Consider the following 21,949-nt stretch of genomic DNA (forward strand, 5'->3'; position numbering starts at 1 on the left):
AGTTGGATATGGCTCTCACATTGAAGGTTTTGTTTGTTTTTGCCAAAGTGGTCCCTGCTTGAAGAAATGGTGAAAATCATTGGCCTAATATGTAAGTTGAACTTCAGAGTTCTAAATTCTAGAGGCTGCAAGCTTCTGCCTCTGAAGACACAACATTCTGCCTAGATAATCTTACCTGAGCAAGTTCCTGGGTTAAGTTTCTTCATCATTCTCTAGAGCAGGGCTGCACAACTTTGGCCCTCCTGCAAATATTTGCCTACATCTCCCATAATCCCCGACTATTGACCACTATGGCTCGGGATGATGCGAGTTGTAGTCCAAAAACATCTGGAGGGCCAAAGTTGTACAGCTCTGCTCTAGAGTGACCAATAAATTGAGCCCAAGCTGGGACAATGCAAAACAGAACTTGTAGGTTTAATTCTCAGTTGTTTATATTGAGTTTTTACAGGATAAAACAAACGGGTACATAAGAACATAAGAAAAGCCCTGCTGGATTAGGTCCAAGACCCATCTAAGTCCAGCATCCTGCTTCATGGATGTCCAGTGGCCCAGATTCCTCTGGGAAGCCCACAGGCAAGAGGTGAGGACATGCCCTCTCACCTACCGCTACTACTTTGCTACTGGTATTTACAGGCATATTGCCTCTGAGGCTGGAGGTGGTCTATAGACCTCAGACTAGTAGCCATTGATAGCTCCTTGAATTTATCTAAACCCCTCTTAAAGCCATCCAGGCTGTTGGCTGTCACCACAACTTGTGGCAGAGAATTCCATAGGTTGATTATTGATTGATTGATTAAGTGCTGTCAAGTCAGTGTTGACTCTTAGCAACTAAAAAGATAGATTCTCTCCAGGATGATTATATATTGTGTGAAAAAGTACTTCCTTTTGTCAGTCCTAAATTTCTTGGCAATCAGTTTAATGGGATGACCCCTATATGAGAGAGAGAAAGATTTCTCTCTATCAACCTTCTCCACACCATGCAGGATTTTATAGACCTCTATCATGTCTCCCCTCAGTCATCTCTTTTCTAAACTAAAAAGCCCCAGGTATTGCAGCCTTGCCTTGTAAGGAAAGTGCTCTAGGCCCCTGATTATCTTGGGTGTCCTCTTCCGCACCTTTTCCAGTTCTACAGTGTCCTTCTTAAGGTATGGTGACCAGAACTGCATGCAGTACTCCAAGTGTGGCCGCACCATAGTTTTGTATAAGGGCATTATAATGTTAGCTGTTTTATTTTCAACCCCCTTCCTAATGATTCCAACCATGAAACTGGCCTTTTTCACATGTGCCGCATATTGTGTCGACACTCAACTTCCAGATCCCTCTCCTGGTCAATCACCGACAGTTTAGACCCCCATCAGCGTATATGTGAAGTTGGGTTTTTTTGCCTCAATAGCAATAGCAATAGCACTTACATTTATATACCGCTCTATAGCTGGAAGCTCTCTAAGCGGTTTACAATGATTTAGCATATTGCCCCCCAACATTCTGGGTACTCATTTTACCGACCTCAGAAGGATGGAAGGCTGAGTCAACCTTGAGCCCCTGGTCAGGATCGAACTTGTAACCTTCTGGTTACAGGGCGGCAGTTTTACCACTGCGCCACCAGGGGCTCCTTGGAGGGGCCAAGGAGTGGAGGGGCTCCTCCACTCAATATGCATCACTTTACACTTATTAACACTGAATCACATTTGCCATCTTGTTGCCCACTCCCCCAGTTTGGAGAGATCCTTTTGGAACTCCTCACAATTTCTCTTATATTTCACTACCCAAAATAGTTTGGTGTCATCTACAAATTTGGCCACCTCGCTGCTTACCCCGACAATATTTGAAACATCTTTAAAGATGCATTGGTTCACCCAGGTTTTTAATTAAATACTGTTTTAATAGTTTTAACATTGTTTTAAAACACTGTTTTAACATTTTAAATTGTTGTAATGTTTTAACTTTTTCTGCTATCATTTATTGTAACTCATGTTTTAATCTTTTCTGTTGTCATTTATTTTGTTTTGTTGTAAACCGCCTAGAGACGCAAGTTTTGGATGGTATAAAAATATGTTAAATAAATAAAATAAACTTCTAGATCATTTATGAACTAGTTAAAGAGCACTGGTCCCAGTACTGATCTCTGGGGGACCCCATTTCTTACTTCCCTCCATTTAGAGAACTGTCCATGGATTCTTACCCTCTGAATCCTGTCCTTCAACCAGTTACCAATCCACACATGAACTTGTCCTCTTATCCTATGACTGCTAAGTTTTCTCAAGAGTCTTTGATAAGGAACTCTGTCAAAAGCTTTTTGGAAGTCCAAATAAACTATGTCAACTGGATCACCTTTATCCATACACCTTTTGACTCTCTCAAAGAACTCCAAAAGGTTTGTGATGCAAGATTTCCCTTTGCAGAAGCCATGTTGGTTCTCCTTCACCAGGGCCTTTTCTTCGATATGCTTTTTATCCTTGAGAATGCTTTCTATCAACAGACATTAAGCTCACTGGTCAGTAATTTCCCGGATCCCCCCTGGATCCCTTTTTGAAAATTAGTGTTATTTCGGTTACTTTCCAGTCCTCTGGCACAGAGCCTGATTGTAGGGATAAGTTATATATTTTTGCAAGGAAGTTGGCAATCTCAAATTTGCGTTCCCTAAGGACTTTTGGGTGGATGCCACCTGGCCATGGCAATTTGTTAATTTTTTCATTTTTCCAGACAGTTTAGAACGTCATCTCTCATCATCTCTATCTGACTCAATTCTTCAGTCTCTGTACCTGAGAAGCTCATCAGGCACAGGTATACACTCGGTATCCTCTGCCATGAAGATAAATCTTCTGTAGGAGCAAAACTTGCCCCTGCAATAGATGAATTATGAAGAGCAGGGAGCAGATTTAGTTCCACTCCAGAGTTCAAGTGTACTCCTTAATTTTTGCTCTTATACAAGTGAATGGCTAAAGAGAGTAAAGCACTGCACTTAAAGGGCATATTTGCAAAGTATATAAACACAACAAACAAACAAACAAACAAACAAACAAACAAACAAACAAACAAACATTTTAAAAAAAATTTAAAATAGTAAAATATTTTTATTTTAATATTTTAAAATTTTAAAATAATATTTAATATTACCACCCCTCCAGTACACTACTACTTAGGGCAGCTCACAACATTAATAAAATAAATACAATGCAAAATAAAAGAAAAATAAAGTTAAATAAGTTAAAAGACCATGCTTAAAAAAATACATTTTTAAAAAAAGTTTCATTTTGAGGGGCTTTTTATTAAAAGTTATTAATAAAAAGCTAAAAAATGAGGACTATAAAAACAAAAGAACCTTCCAGATATCAGCAGCAGCTAAAACATTTAAAAGCCTCTTTAAAAGATGTGTTTTTAATTGGGTTTTTTAAAACACTAAGGGAGGGAACATGGCAAGGTTCTTCAGGGAAGGAGATGATAGATAGATAGACAGGTGTGTGTGTATGTGTATGTGTGTGTGTGTGTGTGTGTGTGTGTGTGTGTGTGTGTGTGTAGGGGCAAAGACCACCTACTTTCTGCTCCTGATAAGTGACAGGGACCCCACAAGGGAAAGTCCTCAATTTGAGACTCTTCCTGCTCCCTGCCATGCCACAATAATTGGCATTTGGCTAGTTAGATTTAAGCAGATTCTCAAAACAGAATTTTTAATTACTCCTGATTTTGACAGGCTGAAGGACACACAAAGGCTTTATCAGTTATGCTACACAAATGCATTTGGAAATCCAGACAAACCTGCTAGGAACATCCTCTTCTGTTCCTTTGTCTAGCACACTGCTTAAGTTATGTTCTGCCAATGTCTCCTCAGGGACCTCTTCCAATTCCTCTTCCCGTTGTACCGAGAGCCGGTAATTCTCCAGTTCAATCCGCTCTGGTGTGCCACGCAGCCTCTTGGCAAGACTGGGTTCTTCTAGGCCATTGACACTGGGAGCTGAAGAGCAAGAGAATTAACAAGCACAAACAAAAAGAGAGAGAGAGAGAGAGAGAGAGAAGAATGACAATTATTATTTATTTAGGCTGAAATTTGCAAGCAAATTCGGAAGGAGCAACAGGACTGTGCCTCTGTATCATTTTTAACTGTGCTTTGACCAGGGGTGGCCCTTCCATGAGACAAGATGAGGCAGTCACCTCAAGCACAAGTGCAGGAAAGAGCACACTGGGTGACAATTATTGGGTTCTCATCACCACGGGTACAATTCCACTGTTCAGTGCCACTCGTCTTCCTTGCCCTGAGGAGGTACATGGTTTATTTCCCCCTTCTCATCCTGCTGTGGCACACCTCCTCTTCTCCCTCTTGTCACCAAAACTGAACTACTCCCCAAACGGAGTTAATTTCCTCATTTTAGCCAAAAGTATAGCTGGAGCACCCTAACCAATTGCTCCAAGGCAGTTTTGGCAACACTCTCCCAACCTGAGCTAGGAACATTCCTTCCACCATTGCCTGGTTTGGTGGCATAGTCAGAGCGCATGTCCTGAGAATGCTGAGCACCCACCCACCGATTGGGAGACATGTCATTTTTCTTTCACCTCAGGCAGCCAAAGATTAAAGCCAGGGGTGGTTGACAATGTGAAATTGCTTTTAAAAACAGGCTTTGACATAGAAGTTATAAACGCTGCAGTGCAGAAAAAGAAATCGCTCTTCAAGAAGAAGCACTTCTGGAAAATTTCTACTGTACAGGAGGACCTCGATATTCATGGGGGTTCCGGGCTGAAGCCGTGAATATGGAAATCATGAATATTGAGGCATTAAAGTCAATGGTATCGCTGGGATTAGGTTCCCGGTTGGCTGGAAATTGCTCAAAAATGGCTGAAAATGAGCCAAATTTGAGGAGGAAATGCAGTGGCGGGGAGGGAGACTCCTTACCGTGCTTTGCTGCTTCCCCCGAATCACGCTGTGCCCCAGAATGCCCCCCAATTGGCCAAAATCCAGTTTGTGGCCCCGAGAAACAAAATGGCAGCCGGAAATGACCTCCACAGTCATTTCCGGCCACCCCGACCCATGGATATGTGAGGTTGATGTATCTCCTCCCACCCCATGTATGCAGAGGTCAGGTGTCTTTTTCCTAATCGCAGAAACGCGAATCCGCAGATAATGAGGTTTCCCTGTACTTTAAATCCACACAGAATGCAACTGAAGAGATTCAAGGCTGGATCTTCACATGTGGCACAACAAGGAGGTGGAATGGACCACTGCTTTTTTGAATGCTCTCCTAGATTAAAACATCCCCTGGAAGCAAAATAATAATAATAATAATATATAAAAAGCAGAAAGCGTGCTAGGCTAGAAACCCTCCCCTTGCTGTGCCAGTGTGCTAGGAGATTTTATTTTGGGAGGGAACAGTCAAAAATGTGCTTCCCTGCTAGGACCCTGAAATGGTGCAGTAGAATTCTCCAACTGTTTTACTTAAGAAGGTAAGGCGGGGGGGGGGGGAGGCGGGGAGGTACAAATGGTACTTTATCCAGTCACTCAGTAAATAGGAAACTTGCTCCAAACATTCATAGTTCTGGCTAATGAATGTATTTTTTTTAAAATATATATACAAATAAATCAAGCGAATACAATTTAAACTAAACATATTAGGCTCCTTAAATTGATGCTTTTACAGTTTTGCATTAATTTATGATACATTTTTATTGCCACACCCCTTAGGTCTTACCATCACTACAGAATTTCTGGCTACAAACCCAGTGGGGGGTGTGTGTGCTCAGGTTAGTTTATTTATGTATTTATTTATATCCTGTATTTCTGTCTGACAAGAGGAATCCAGAACAGCTGACAATGACACAGTAATTATATTACAAGACCCTCCTCTGAAAATCCTTTAAATTAGAGCCTTGTTATATTCCTCTGGAATGCAAATTTTCTTCTTGTTTAGACTTATTTCTAGTGGCCAGCAATAAGGAAAATGGAGAAAGAAGATTTTAAAAATCTCTGTACTTAGTTGCTTTGGTACTGGTTTTATTATTTTATTATTTTAAGCACTGAGTTGAACTGAACTTGATCAAAGCAATAATTTTTTTTCCAGTGAAGTGGAACTGAACCAGAACCTAAAATCTCTTGATTGCCTTAAACCTAAACTGAATCTCTGAATACAAGTACTAATACCCAATCCAAAAAGAGCAATTCAGTTATCAAGTATTTGATTTCAAATATATGATTAATATTTTCATTGATTTTGTATCATGTTTTGTCTGTAAACATCTCACATTCAAAAATAGTTAAAATGTTTTTCTTAATAATTGTAATTATTCTTACAATGCAAGCAAAAGAGCATGCTGTTATTCTGTGTGAACATACTGAAACTGATTCACAAGCTGTTAAGTGTTTGAACGGGTTACCAAACCACTTATCAAAGTTAGTGTTGAGACCAGAACTGAACCAGAGAGTTGAAAATATCGATGAACCTGAAACGAACCCAAATTTTTAATGCATGTCTCTCTGATTTTTATGTCTCTGATGTTTCAGCCTTGATGTTATGCTTTACTAATATAGGTTTCTGCTTCTTGTATACCACCTTGAACCACTGAATTGGTGGCATGAAATTTAAATAAACAATTTCTTCTTTGATGATCTAAAGCTCCCTAATCTGTAAAAGTCTCCAACTACAGCACCTGGCCTGCTAGAGGACCTGGTCTGAAATGATCTATCAATCTTGATTTGAGAGTAAAAGGAATATGAATGTTGGTCAATGGAAGTGTTTCAAAGAACTACAGGAAACAAAATGAGAGCCCATGAACCTTGCCTCTTGTTCCCAGCTTTCCTGTGATTTACTATATTTTGAATTTTCAAAACAGATTGCCGTGTACCTGAGCACAAATTTCTACAACATACAGGTCTTAACAACTATTTCCATTTTGCCCTGTGTTCTAACCCAGGGATTCTCAAACTTAGGTCCCCAGATGTTGGTGGACTACAGCTCATTGGTAGAGATTTGCTTTGCATACAGAAGGTCCAAGGTTAAATCTTTGGCATTTCAGTTAAAAAGAACACTAACAACAAGGCTGGGAAAGGTCTCTCCTTGAGCTGCTGCTGTTACCAGTCTAAATAGCCAGAATGAGGCCAGAATAATGTGAACATGTAAAGACCCACCTCTCCCAGAGTCTCACTTTTGTGGCTTTTGCTAATTCACTCTCAGTTTCCCATCTGTTGCTGCTGTTCTATATTTTATGGTCTTATTGTGTATGTTTTTTTAAAAACTTTTCATTAGATTTGTATGTAATGAAAAGATTTGTTTTCTATATTCCAATTCAATATTTTATTGTGGAACTGTCTTATATTGAATTGAATTGAAATATTTTAAATGTTTTTGGAAACCACCTTGAGATTGTTTTAATGAAAGGCAGTATAAAAATCTAATAAAGAAATACATAAATCTGTAAAATGAGTACAGCTGTGATCACATTACAGGGTTCTTGCGAGGGTCAACACAGAAGATTGTAAAGATTTTAGCAATTTCATACAAAAAGTTATTTATAGCAATGACTCTACTACTTTCCTCCCAAGCAGCTTTGCAATTTATTTCAGTAATATTATAAAATCCAAATATTAAATGCTGTACCAGTATCCGTATCCATCACCATCTAGTGTTAACTATTTTTGAGACAAAAACATTGACTTGGAAATTAAAACTCTAACTGTAAAATATAAACATCCTTAAATAGGCAAGTGTTCTAGCCCTTGACTCAACAGTTCTGTATTTTAGAAGCATTTTGGCTATGAGCAGGACACAGATAAACCAAAGGGAACATTTTTCATAAGAGGGCAGCCTGCTTAGCTGTTGCATGAAAGCTGACAGGGGAATTTTTTATTTCAGTCCTTGACAGAGCCAACTGTTTGGTAAAAGGAATGCCAGAGAGAGAGAGAGTGATAACATCATCGTGTTTGACACGTCCTTTGACTTTTTCTCTTGTATGGAATATTCCCAAAATAATCTCAGTTTTCTGTAAATTTTGTTTTTATGTAAAGAAACCATAGCAGCTATTTGTCTGAACATCTTCCCCCTCTTCCAAATCAACCATTATCCTCCATTACAACTTTCATACAAGTCAGAGATTGCCCAGTGGTGGCTTCCTGTACAACTAGGCGTGGGTGAAGGTTGGACACTAGCTGGCAATGATAGTTTCTGAAAGGTGCATAGATCATCATAGGCATAAGTATTGCACGTATTTAAGATTAATACACATTTATGACTATGTTTTAGAACATTCAAAGTGTTTCACACGTTCTGTCCAGGATCAAAAGAATAGAGTCCAAGGTGACCCTTTCTCAAGGCCTGGTGAGATGGTGACCTCAGGTGGCAGATTATTGGGGTTTCCAGCAGTGCAGTAGAACACCCTCTTCCCACTGCCTCCCAGTGCCATGAGAGCAGCTCTGTGCCAAATGACGCTGCAGATACCACTTAGCAAAGAGCTGCTCCAAAACAGTCTTCTACCTTCTTTTTCTGCTGCCACTGCAAAGAGATGGGGGTGGTGGCGGTGGTGGAAATGGAGGGTGGTGCACAAGAGAGGGGCGAGGGCAGCCTCAGGCATGTTGAGGTCCTGGACTACCACTTTGCGAGATTACCTCTGTCAACCTAAAGGGGATTTACATTGGTTCTCAGAACAGTAGCAGCAACCTATGCCGCATGAAAAACGGCATAGTAGAAAAACGACTTTTAAAAATGAGGGAAGTCTTGGCCTCTTTAAATAAAGAAAATGTTTAAAGCTCCCATCTTGCTCTGAGGGTAGAAGAGGAGAGAAGAGAAGAGAGACAGGTTGGGGAGCTGCCACCATAGAGCTTCCATATTCCAGCTGAGGTGACCCTTCCTTCCCGCAACTGCCACCACAGAGCAACCAGGGGCCATCTTGCTCTGAGGGGAAGAGAGAAGAGACAAAGCCAAAAGAGCACAAGATGTAAATATGTAAACATGTTGGTTTTAGTGTGGTTCTTCAATCATTTTTTAAAATGTAAACTGCTTTGGGAGGCTCACCTCAAAAGTGGTATATAAATGCCAAAAATAAATGAATAAAGAAAAACAAATCAGCCATTCTAGTGGGCTGGTGCAAGCACTTGCATGAGACTTTCCATGGCTATTAAACATGATGGCAATATGAAATGATATTCAAAGACAGAATGCTATTCAATACCATTTTGGGGGGAGCTTTCTGATTATGGACTTCCTGGAGATGTCTGGTTGGCCCTGTGAGGAGAAGGATTTTGGACCAGGTGGACCTTTGGTCTAATCCAGGAGGACTTTTATGTGCTTCAATAGTTCTTTCGATCTTGGACACTCAATAAACCTTACAATAACCCTATAAAGTATCAGTTTTATCTGCTTATTGCAGATGTGATGGTGTAGCAGGGATGCACTGGGGAAAAAACTAATTTAAGAGTGAGTTTGTGAAAAGGCAAAATCTGAACTGGGGACTTTCTGGTTCATAGCTCAGCTTTTTAGCATTATACTTTGATATGGTAGAGGTCAAGAGTGCTGAAGCAGCATTCCATACTCGAAGCAAGGGTCACCTGGACCAGCCCTGGCAAAGAAAAGCAAGCTTTCAGGTAAATAATCCTAGAATTACAAAAACTGGTCAGACTGCCCCCTGTAACCTCAATGTCACAACTTTTACAAGACCAACTCAAACTAGTAAGCAAAGCTGAGAGAGATTAAGATGAATCTTCTACAGGTTCATCTGTATCTTAGCACAGAAGAACTAGCAAGAGATCCTTTCCATCATAAGGCCCATCAGAACTTACAAAATATCAACGTTCTGTGTAGTGGTAACCACAGTTCTGCATCTAAGACAGAATCACATAACCTTAAAATGTGCTTTTTTGCATAATTTATTCTCTTTCTACTGGGTATGCACTGAGGGGCAAAGAGAAAAGCAAGGTGCTGAAACCAGTCTACCATTCTGACCACAGTGACAGGACATCTAGTTCAGATCCAGCTTCTCGGATTTAACCGACATTGTCCACATATTGGAAGCCTAACTTGCTCTTTTTGAAGCAAAAACTGAGAACATAAGAGCAGCCCTGCTGGATCAGACCCAAAGTCTATGTAGTCCTGCATTCCATTTCCCACATTTACCCAATATTTATATATTCATTCATTCATTCATTCATTCATTCATTCATCCAAACTTTATTCATTCATTCATTCATTCATTTAATAGATACTCTGGGAAGCCCACAAGCAGAAAATGAAGGCATGCCTCCTCTCTCCTGCTGTTGTTTCCCTGCAATTGTTATGAGGCAGGTAACTTGAAGGTAGCCTATATTCTGAGATTATCAGAAATAAACCTGAGATTACTGGATGCTCAGTTCTGTATTAAATCACTACTGCATTCATATGGGCAGAATCATGGAATGCCATCCAATTTCAAGATTAAACAACATTTATGGAAGTGCAAACCAAGTGCTAGAATGGGTGAGAGCTTCAGTTATCTTGAACTTCACAATTTGTTTCTTGGAGATCCACTAGCTGGCTGTAATTACATATTAACAAGGACAGTAAGATTCTCTCAGTCTTCCCTCCCTATCCATCTCCATAACTAGCTAAGTATTTGTCATTCCTTACCATAGACAGGTGACGAAAAGCTATGAAGAAGAATGTGAAGCATTCCTATCCTATGAGGATCAAGCCATGCAGCTATTTAAGTCAAAATCAAGTCAAGAAAGAATACATCCTAGCTCAACTGAGAGAGGGTAAAACACATGCTTTGCATGCATAAAGGTGCAGGTTCAATTCTTGGCATCTCCAGTTTTAAACAATCTCAGGTAGGAGGATTGGGAAAGACAGAACAGGCATTATTGAACAAAATGGACCAGTGATTTGACTCCATATAAAGTAGCTTCTTATGTTCAGAAAACAATTGCCACACAACTCTAGCCAAGTTCTGATCCTTACAAATCACTGGCTTCAAGAAGTGTCAAATCTAATTTTTGTATTTGGTGACTGCCACATAAAAGCATCCTTGGCAGCACTTGTAGCAGAAGAGTTATGGAAGCTCCCAGTCTTTTTGATTAACTAGAATAATTAAGGGGTAGATTTTCTTTTTTGGTATTTTGTTTTTAAAGAAATCAAAGAGATGTCAAGAACACCTTGCACTTTGAGCACATTGCAACACAATAAAATGGCCATATACCCAACTCAATTTTTCATGGTTAGCAGGCACACACAGAAATATTCATGAATTCATAATGATCAACAAAGCATTATTTGAAAAGTCACCTTAATCATCTTGTTATTTAAAAAATGAACTGGAGTCCAACTAAGGGGGGAAATGATGATGTACCAAATAAAGGAATGTTAATACATAGTACCCACAGATGTTTAATTCATGGAGAATTACTTTACTTCCTAGATTACTTTGTGCATTCCTTGAACAGGGCTGTCAGAAAATACGAGATACCATGTGTTTTTCATAGAGATTGTACTGTGAACATAGTATAGTTCCATGTTTATCTTCATACTGTGGGAGCATATGTGTCCTGTAAGTGCGAAATCTCCTGCTGTGGGGACCATTTTATTTTTTTAAAAACCCTGTCTATTGAGTGGTGTGGTGCCCTCACACCAGTGTTTGCAGTGTAGACGAGTAACAGTGACTATAGGATTTGGCTATCCCTTGTTTACTTGATCACTTACTCCAAGATGAGAGAGTTCTGTGTCAAGAGTTCCTGATGCTGACTCAGCTTCAAGCTCGGGGTGGCCCCAGGTTTAGAATATGTAAATAAATCAGGGAGAAGTATGTTCAGCAATCCTAAAATAACTGTTTACACAGACCTCAAAATCTAGTATGTATTTCATGGGTCTTCAATTGGTGGATCGTGACCAACATCTGGACACCACTACCATTTTCTTTTCCTCTTTGTTACATGGTTTAAGAGAAAAACTTTTTACAGAAGAGGGGAAAAAGAAATGCATACAGATAAAATAAATTAAAACAGGGTCTCATGTTGGAGATTAAGATTAAAGGTGGGTCCTGAGTCTGGAAATGATGAAGACCATTGTCTATACTGCACTGAGTGCCAGATAGAGGGGCTTATATGTACTGTAATTCAAAGCCAAATCCCTACTTGGTTATGAACTCACTGAATGTCCTTGGACACATTGCTCTCGCAGTCTAAATCCACAGGGATTGCTGTGAGGGTAAATCACTGCTACAAGCTCTCAGGCTGGATAAAAATATAGCAATAAATGTTACCACACACAGTGGTCATGGTATAGGGCTAAGCTGCAGATGGGAAAGTTGCAGGCCTTGTCTGAACAAAGTTCATGAAGTAAAATAGTTTCGGAACTATATACTGCTTCAAACCTCGTGGTGGTGGTGGTGTTGCACACTGGAAGGCAAATCAGTGTGCCAGAAGGCGGTTGGGCAAGTACCCTTTTCTCTAGTGCAGGAAGTTTATTTTAAAAGCATGTAATTCTGAATAGAACTCATGGAGCTCACATTCTACTTCTTTTAACGTGATGCCTCTTACCCTGGAACCACCTACCATGTGCTGTGAATTTGGTCTGCATCTGACTTACAGGACGTGAATTACAAAAGGGTGCTTCCTTTATTTTGTGTGGCCACCATCTTGAAACAAGACAATGCATTGGACAAAAATTAAACAAAAGAAAACAAAACACTGTTGTGGGTCCCTAGGCCTCCCTCCCACGTGCTCTGTGAATTTGGTTTGCATCTGACTTTCCTTGAACCTCATTAGAACTGATACAAACGTTTCATAGATGTTGTGCTGTAATTTAGAAACCAGTGCCAAATTTTTAGATGTCCCGAAGAATGTGTTTCTGCAGGCCTGATTTCCCTTTTCTATTCAACTAGAATTTGGATGTTTCAACCAGAGCCAGACACAAAGCTGTGGTGGTGGGGGAAGGAGATAGGAGGACACAATTAAACAGGGTGTGTCAGAGCACATGCACTCCCTGTTCTTTCATATAAACATCAATTCCTGGTTTCCCCCCTCAAGCTTCCTTCATTTCGGAGCAGGTTCTTGTTGTTGCTAACCTATTGGCATCCAATACCCTTGCCAATTTGCAGCAAATCACTCAAGAGAGCTACCAGCAGATCCTGAACTGGAGAAGACGTATGGCTGGTTGCCTAGCAACTACTCACAAAGGCGTCACTCCTTTGGCCTAGATCTGGTATGTTGGGGGCGGGGGGGGGGGGGGGAGAACAGCAATAGTTAGTTAAGCTACCAGTCTCTGGGCATAAAGTCACATAGCACATTTCTACATTAATGTGTGCTATTCTTTTATATAGATATATGCTTCTTTGCACTTATGCTTGTGACAAATCAAACACAGGGAAGCTACCATGTCCCAGAACACGAATTTTATCTCCGATACTCAGGATCTCTCTCTTTCGGAAGAGATTACCACAGCATCTTGAATCAGTGCCACTTTCAGATGTCATGAAAGCAACTGTGTCATTGCACTTCCATTTTAGCATTGCTTTCTTGATCAGATGCATTTTTTATTCAGTTGTAGGCTCCACAGATAACACTACACTTTCGATGAAAATTTAGGGCCTCTTTCTACTTTATCACAGAGGATGCCAAATCATTAGGTGAAATAATTTGCTGTGCTCAGTCCAATATTGGCAGCTGTCATGGCAGCCTCAAGGAAAATGATTCCTGTGCCACTGTGGAGGCCTTAGCTTTCATCTTAAGAGCCGATGACGTAACCTAAAAGGGGAAGATTTACAACCATTATGTATTTAGAAGTTTGGTCCCTTGGAGTCTCTAGCCTTCAAGACTAGGTTTTCCATAATACCCAGGAAGAGTGAGGAAGAAGGAAAAGTGGGAAGGGCAGGGGCTGTAGAAAAAAATGCTAAGAATAAATGAAGTTATTGTATTTTAAATCCTGCTTAGTGTGCTCATCATCAGAAACAAGCTACAACAGCTGATAGGTCTGAAGGTATGCCAGAATACCCTGTGTTCCCTATGAAAGATTTATCATATTGAAGTCAAGGGTCATACTGTATTTTGAAATGAGCCACTAAAGCAGGCCTAAGTAGAGAGAAAATAAGGCTTTGAGGCGAAGCTGCTGGAGCACAAGAAATGCTGTATGTAACAGCACAACTTCTCCCTCTCTCTCCAATAACTGTTCTCAGTTTATAGGATGCAGAGGATTGTTGCTCTGCTTATCTCTAGGCCTGAGAAGGTGCTAAAAATAATCCTTCACATAAATGAACTTCCATGAACTGTGAATTTAGGTGAAGTTCACATAAATGAAATTCTGTGATGAACTTTTGTGAACTGTAAACTACCACCTTTTAATGGTCATATTTAGCAGGAGAATAGCAACTGTCCCTATTCAACCGCACGTAGCATCCCTTCCAGTGGCCTGTTGTTGGTGTTTCCTTGTGTTTTTTTAAACTATGAGGCCTGTTGGAACAGGGGACCATCTCTTCATTCCTTCATTACATAAACTGCTTTGTGAAATTTGTTGAAAAAGTACTACAGAAATGTTCTAAACAAATGACATTTAATGTTATCTATTACCCTGAAGAATTGCTGCTCTTCCAAAGAGTTCAGAGTGGCTTATGTATGGTTCCAGGCAGTCTCCCAACTAGGTGGTTTACAACATCAGACCCCCTTAACTTCAGCAATGGAACTGGAGCGGAACTCCAGGCCTCAATCAGGAACTCCAGGACTCAATCAGGAAGTTCTGCCCAACTCCATATTTGGTCTCTCAGCTTTCATCCCAATTACCCATGAAGGGCACTCTGCAAATCTATGAACTCAACCTTTCCCTTTCCCCTCTCCCTCAAATAAACTTGGGATCTTAAGTTGTTAAGTCAGAATTGTGTGGGTTTAGGTTAAACCTGGAACCCCTCACAAACTGATTGGGGATAGTGAAAGAAAGGGAGGTAACATTCCAGAATGGCTGACTGCAAGATTCTATTATGTTCACAGGGTGATATGGAATACATAGAAGCCAATTTGGGTCGGTTTATAACAAAGCTCAGCATCTGAAGTGCAAAGTGAATAGTCTTGAATCCACATGGATCATTGTCTCCAGGAGTCTGTCAACAATTGCATTTTCATTGGTGTACCAGGACCTGGACAGGAAAAAACAGCTGCTAAACCTTCTTGCTACTCTACTGAATGTTCCAAGAACTCTTCTGGGAATCAGTAAATGAGACTGTGGAAGAACATTCCTGGTTTTATTGCTGACATTTATCATTTGTTACAGAAACACCACTCTTTATCTGATTGTTGCCATTCTCCATGAGCAAGCTTATTCTGCCTTCTCACTATTTCAGTTATGAAATGATAGAACATGTTGCTTACCTGTAACTTTGGTTCTTCTAGTGGTCATCTGTGCTCTTACATGAATGGGCTTTGCACCTGTGCAGAGACCACCTTGGGAAGTTTCCAACTTTCTATCGAGATTGAGATTTCTGGTAGTAGCTCCACCCTCTCTGGCGATATGCACCTGTGCCAGCTTTCCCTCAGTCCCTGAGTCCATCAAGATACTGAACTACAGAGGGGAGTTTGGGAGGGCCTGAAAGTGTACAGATGACCATTAGAAGAATCAAAGTTACAGGTAAACAACCTGTTTGACGTGGTCTCTGTGCTTTACACATATGGGTGCTTAGCAAGTTCGATCCAAAAGGTTACCTGGAGGAGGCTAATTACATGAAGAGTGATTGTAGGACCATCGCACCAAAGGACACATCTCTGTGGGCCCTAATGTTCAGGGTATAGTGCTGGATGAAAGAGTACTGCGACGACCAGGTTGCAGCTTGAAAGATGACGTCCAGCAGGGGACCGCCCGGTTAAGGTGACAGCTCTGGTTGAGTGAGCTCTGATGCTGGCAGGCATCAAAGCTTTTTTTGCAATCTCATAGCAAAGTTGGATAGTCTGAACCACTCAGTGGAATAGAGTCTGAGTGGAGGATGGATTCCTGTGGTGCAACCCATCACAGGTGATGAATAAAGAAGATTTGTGCCACTGCATCATATGTTTCATGTAAAATGTCAGTGCTCTCTTGACATATAAAGAGCAGAGGTGACACTGTGCACAGTCCTGGGGTTCTGGAAAGAAAACAAGTAACATGAGTGGTTGGGAGCAGTGGAATGAGGACACTACTTTCGGGAGGAAGGCAATGTCAGCGGTTGTGGTCCCAGTGGTCTTGGGTTTGATGGCTGCGGTGCCTGTGGTCTCGGAACCAGAGGTGTCAGTTTCAACTTTGGATTTGCAGGGTGCTTCTGTGGCAAAGGTTTGTCCCCAGGAGAGTTGAGTGGAGATATCTTGGGAGCCTAGGGTGAGGATGGTCTGTGCTGGTACCAATGAGGTAACTGGGAGCTAGATGTACTGTAGCAATCATCACAGTGACCAGGATAATGTTGCACTTGTCTTCCGGAGTAGACGTCCTGGTAGCAGTCCGAGGATTTGTCTCGGAATCTACCGGCATGCCACATAAGGGTCCAAGGTAACAGCCTTGGTTATACCTGGTGTTGGATTTGTGGTGGTATGAACTTGAGATATGGTAGTAGTTGTATGCCAGGCGTTTGTCCCAGTTTTGGTAATAACTGACATGGTACGAGCCCTTTTCTGGGACCGTCTCCAGATGGTAAAGCTCAGAGTGGGTTTGATGATAGAAGCACTGCTTTTACCCAGTGTAAGGGTCATTGAGAGCCAAGATGTCCTAACGATACCCTTCGGGTCCAAGTGCGCATCTTCCTGGTCTGAATGGGACCTTGGGTTTGGAGTTGGATTCAGAGGGAGGATAACATGGCTCCTGGAGAACTGTCAGATCCCGTTCAGGGTCAAAAGCAGGTTCCAAATGAGTGTCTGGGTCCAAATGATGTTCTGGGATTGAGTGCACGGAATCAGGCAATTGCAGTCCCAATGCATAGCTTTTTATCCATAGCAAGAAAGATGGTTCACATGGTGGCCCCTGGGATGTGGTGATTGTTTGGATGGTTCCGCTGAAAGCGGGCGGTTTCCCTTTTTTGGTTTAGGTAGGGTAGAGGGATCATCCTCTTGGGCCCGTTTCTTTCTGGGTTTCGGCCAGGGTTGCCCTGTTGAGAGCAGATCTGCTTGGGTGTCAGTATCAATTGGGTGAGGCCGCTTTTCCCACTTCTTCAGAGTGGTGTCTGTAGCTGTCGGGACAGAGGTGTCTGGCAACTTTTTATGTTTTAATACCATGGTGGAAGTCGCCCGCAACGTGTTGGTCCCTTATGCAGGGCTTGGGGCCATAGGCTTGAGAGTCAGGATGTGGGTCAGAGCACCCTAATGAGTTGTGGTGACTGACAGGGCGGTTGACACTGTGGGCTAACCTGATGATGCTGTACGGGAATGGCCAAGATTCTCTTCCACAGTACATTGCATCGTGGCAGAGATAGACACCACCAGTGATGAACATGAAGCCTGTTCCCATAGCCAGGAGCATAACCTAGAGGTTCTGTTCTTGAGCACCAGCTTGGTGAAGTTGAGGCAGTGTGCACATATGTTTATGATATGGGCTTTGCTGAGGCAAAAGAGGCAGTGGGTGTGGCCGCCAGTGGAAGGGAATTTGGCCCTACACTTCATACACTTTTAGAAAGTGACCTGGCTGGCCATACGCCACAGAAGTGGTGAGTCCCCAACTCCACAACTCATCTGGGGGGTTGGGGTGGAGTGATGCAGGAGAAAATTGAAACACATACAAGAAGTAGAGGATACAGGTGGGAGAAGGGAAAGAGAGGAATAAAAATAAACAATTAAGAATCAAAAGCCTGATTTCTTTTCCCTTTTTTGTGCTAAAGAAGCTCAGAGTGTTCACGACAAAGTCAATCTGTCGGCAGACGAAGAAAGCCTCTGAGGAGGGAAAGCTGGCACAGGCGCATATCATCAGAGGGGGCGGGGCTACTTCCAGAAACCCCAATCTCGATATAAACTTGGAAACGTCCTGACATGGACTCTGCACAGGAACAAAGCCCATTCATGCAAATCACAGAGAACCCGTTGAAGAAAAACTCTTTCTAGGGCTGGCTAGCTCAGTGCTAGAGCATCCACTTTAAATTCAGAAGTCCTAGGTTCAATCCCAGGCATCTCCAGACAGGCTGAGAAAAATCGCTATCTGAAGTCCTGGAGGGCAGCTGCCACTCGCTATTGATAATACCGAGCTAGATGGACTATAGTCTAATTCAGGGGTTCCCAATCTATGGTACACTAGATGTTGGTGAACTACAATTCCCATCATCCAATAAATTGTAGCTGGGGATGATGGGAGTTGTAGTTCAACAACATCTAGAGTACCATAGGTTGGAAACCATGGTTTAACTCATTAAAGGCAGCTTCATATGTTCACAAGGTCTCCTGAGAGTGTAGAGTTTGGAAGGCAAGAATCCTGTGAGAATATTCTAAGTAATGAGGAAAAGTTTACATAGTAGAAAAATAAATTTTAATTTAATTAGTTTGCATACCTGCAAAGGAAACTGGGCATTTCAGGACCAGGAAGCTCTCACTGCCTCAAAGTTTAGTTGAACCAAAAATAATCTACAGAGAAGTGACTTTCAATACAGTCCACTACCAAAATCAGTTAATTCTTTCACTTTGGCAGTATTGCCAAATTTTTGAAAGACAGAAAGGTTGCCACTGTAAATAGAGAAAATTTTGCAGTGGAACAGAAGGAAACATGGTCAGTACGGAAGCAACATAAAAGTACCATGTGCAAGAATGCTACAGTCAATTTGCACATCATTCCCAATACAGGAGAACCCTGTTATTCATTGGGGTTCCGTTCCACAGGTTGCGGGGGGGGGGGGAGATAGTGAATCTGTGGACAACAGGGCATAAGGTCTATGGGTAGCGAGCAGTTAGGTTCCCGTACTGCCCAAAATTGCCCCCAAATTGCAAAACATGTCAAAAAGTGCCCTGCCATGGTCCACTGCCCTTCACAAGTAAAGAAGTGGCCAAAAAATTCAGCTGAAAATCATGTTTTTGGTGTTGTTTTTCCTTCAAAATGAGCCATAACATGGCTCCTATGCACAAGATGGCGGCTAGAAAAGACCTCCATGGTCATATCCAGCTGCCTCCGATCCACAGATGTGTGGATTTAACCCCCTTCCCCCCATTTTAAGACTGCGTATACCGAGGTGGGTGTCTATTACCCGACTGCAGATACGTGAAACCGCAAGTGCTGGGTCTGCAATTAACAAGGTCCTTCTGTAAGGTGGTTGGTAAACTGGAGGTTGGGATGGTATTTCTGCATTTGTGTGAAAGTCAAGTCAACTCCAGGGGAAAATAAAGCTGATATGGTTTAGCAATCATGACTCCTGGGTTCTTTCACACTTACCTCCTTATTCCAAGTTCTTTAGCATTTCTACTGTCATATTTTCAAACCTGCCTATGACTACCAGTAGTAGAAACAGAGGAGAATTAAAAATAAATTTTAAAAAGCAAAACTGGAAACTATAACAAAAAAATCCTGTTATTTTGATGGGTGATGCAAAGGCACAAAGGAAGTGTTTATATATTGGAAGGACTCTTGTGTGTCTATACATTTCAAATTATACATGGATTTGAAATAACCAGACCATTTTTTGTCAGCTCGACTCTAGTTCTCATATTGTCTCTAACAATAAGAAGCCAGACACTATACTACTTCAATGCATCCTATTGCCTTGGGATGTAATGCATATCCCAAAACCGCAAACTAAAAGAGCATGCATTGAATTAAATTAAACAAATGCTTGTCCTGCCAAGTATATTTTGCCTCTTATTAGCCAGCACACTTAATTTAAATCTAATGAGCCAAATGCAGAACCCACACCCCCTGGTAGTCTACATCCCCTGGTAGCCTGAACCAAAATGGAGATAAATTGAGGAAGAAAGAAAACTCAGAAACCTGAAGATTGATTGGAATTTATTCCCTTTTAAATGTGAGAGGTAACATTTGCACACACAAAAATATTGCTTTCACAGCAAGAAGAGTTTCAGAGTTACATAATTTAAACACACACAAACAACTTGCCCCACAGTACCATCACAATAAGTGCAAAGAACAGAAGCAAAAAGGTGAGACATCTCAAACTGGAGATATGAGGCTTTTCTGAACACATTTCTCAATCCTCCCTGAGCTACAGTCTAAACCTCAAGGAGGTTGTTCTTTCTCAAAGTCTGCATTTCAAAACAGCAGATACAACATATTCCCAGGTTTGTTGCTGGGAGGGAGAAAGACAAGGCCCCATTTCTTAGAGATTTTTATACTGCATTTTACACTGGCACACAATATTGTATACAGTTAAAGAAATCACCCAGAATAACTCACATCATCCTTCAAGAAATACATGTACATACAAATAATAAAGCAAATCACTATAATGATAGGAAATGTCTATAAGGTTTGAAAGAGATGACAAGGTAAGAGAAAGGAACTCTACTTCTCCCAGGAGGGGAAAAAGTGTTCTTAGCAGGCTTTTGTGGTAGAACCCCTGTAGTTTTGTGGATTCTGCTTCTTTCCTCCTCAGAGGATTTTCATCTTGTAGCAATTCTAAAGTGCTTTTTACATTGTAGAAATGCAGACACAGCATTCTCTCTTGTGCATCTGCTACATTTTCTTGTTAAAACATATTCTGGGTCTTTCTCCTGCCCCCTTTTCATGCTTCTTACAATCAGATAACCCCTTCCTTCTTCATCAGTCCCACCATAAAAACCTAGTAAGAACACTGAAAGGGAACATGATGGTCTAGGAACAGTCTCTCAAAGCAACTTCCAAGCTAAGTTCTGGAAGACTATGTTTCACATGGGAGGGACACTATTCTTCAGTCACCCAACATGCATACAGTCACCCAACACCAGCCTTTCAGATTACAGGACCTTCATTAATAACTTTTATTCTAAGAGCAGTTTCATATATCACAGCACCATATACAGGCCACTGAGAAATGCATCTCCAGGGGCTGGCATCCTACACAGAGATGTAATATATGGAAGTGAAATGGCTATATAATGTGGAGAGTGTCACTCTCTAGCATAGCGGGCAATGCGACACAGCTTATTCTCATGGTGTAAATTATGACTTCATATGGAGGAAGAATCAAACAGAAGCACATTTATTTTTGTATTTGTATACTGCCCAAATTCACATCTCTGGGCAGTTTACAACAAACATAACAAATTAAAACAGGAATTAAAACATTAAAAGCTGCCTTTAAAAGCCACAAGTCTACAAATCTAGTTAAAAGCTTGGATGAATAAATGTGTCTTGAATCTCTTTTTAAAAGATGACATTGGCAGTGTCTATGTGGCTACTTTTAACATAAAGCAGCTCTAAACTTCCTTAATGGAGAAGTGCTGGTTGGGGTTGGGGTTGTCTTTGCATGTGATCTGATCTGGAGTCATACTATTCTATCGAGTTTCAGGGAATCACCTCTAGGAACATTAAGGGAAAATTTCTTGCTTCACTCTTGCCTGTTCAGAGTCCACAGTATGTGTTTTGATTGAAATACAAACCTTTATGCACAGCATGATTTAAGGAAGACGACTAGTGTAATACTATCTCACATATTACTATATTGCTGCAGCAGATGCACTAAAAACCTAAGGACTTCTCAAATTTTTCCATGAATGTGCAGTGTAAGCAAGTACACCTGTCGACTGGTAAAAGAATTCTCTTGCAGGTCACAAACTTCTCTGTATCAGAGCCAATGTTTGTTACTCTACAGTCAGTTCTGAGAAGCACGTTCCATGAATACAGAAAACGGTGGCTCTTGGCATTTTGGCCAGATGACCCTGATGCCAAATTTTGGGTGAGTTATTTTGCATGACAAGACAGCAATATAGAGTCGTTCAAAGCTAGGGCAATTTCTATTATGAGAAAGTACAGTGAACCTTGTGTTCAAGGACAAATGTATTTTAAAATCATGGCTACAACCATCACCTGAGGGACTAAATGAACTGAGACCAACTTTTATCACATTTTGGACTCAGAAGATTTCATGAACATATCTA

General features: G+C 41.2%; 1 protein-coding gene across 28 annotated transcripts in view; it reads right to left on the reverse strand.

Annotated features, from left to right (window-relative positions):
- Nucleotides 1-21,949, reverse strand: part of MICAL3 (microtubule associated monooxygenase, calponin and LIM domain containing 3) — a 291,510-nt gene that overhangs the window by 69,616 nt on the left and 199,945 nt on the right. For all 28 annotated transcript variants that reach the window (XM_053252877.1, XM_053252875.1, XM_053252874.1 and 25 more), the window contains one exon: nt 3,757-3,952. In XM_053252877.1, coding sequence (XP_053108852.1) covers nt 3,757-3,952 — 196 coding nt within the window. The remainder of the gene's footprint in view (nt 1-3,756; nt 3,953-21,949) is intronic.

The sequence above is a fragment of the Hemicordylus capensis genome, chromosome 5, assembly GCF_027244095.1.
Source record: "Hemicordylus capensis ecotype Gifberg chromosome 5, rHemCap1.1.pri, whole genome shotgun sequence".
In the NCBI taxonomy this organism is placed as follows: domain Eukaryota; kingdom Metazoa; phylum Chordata; class Lepidosauria; order Squamata; family Cordylidae; genus Hemicordylus; species Hemicordylus capensis.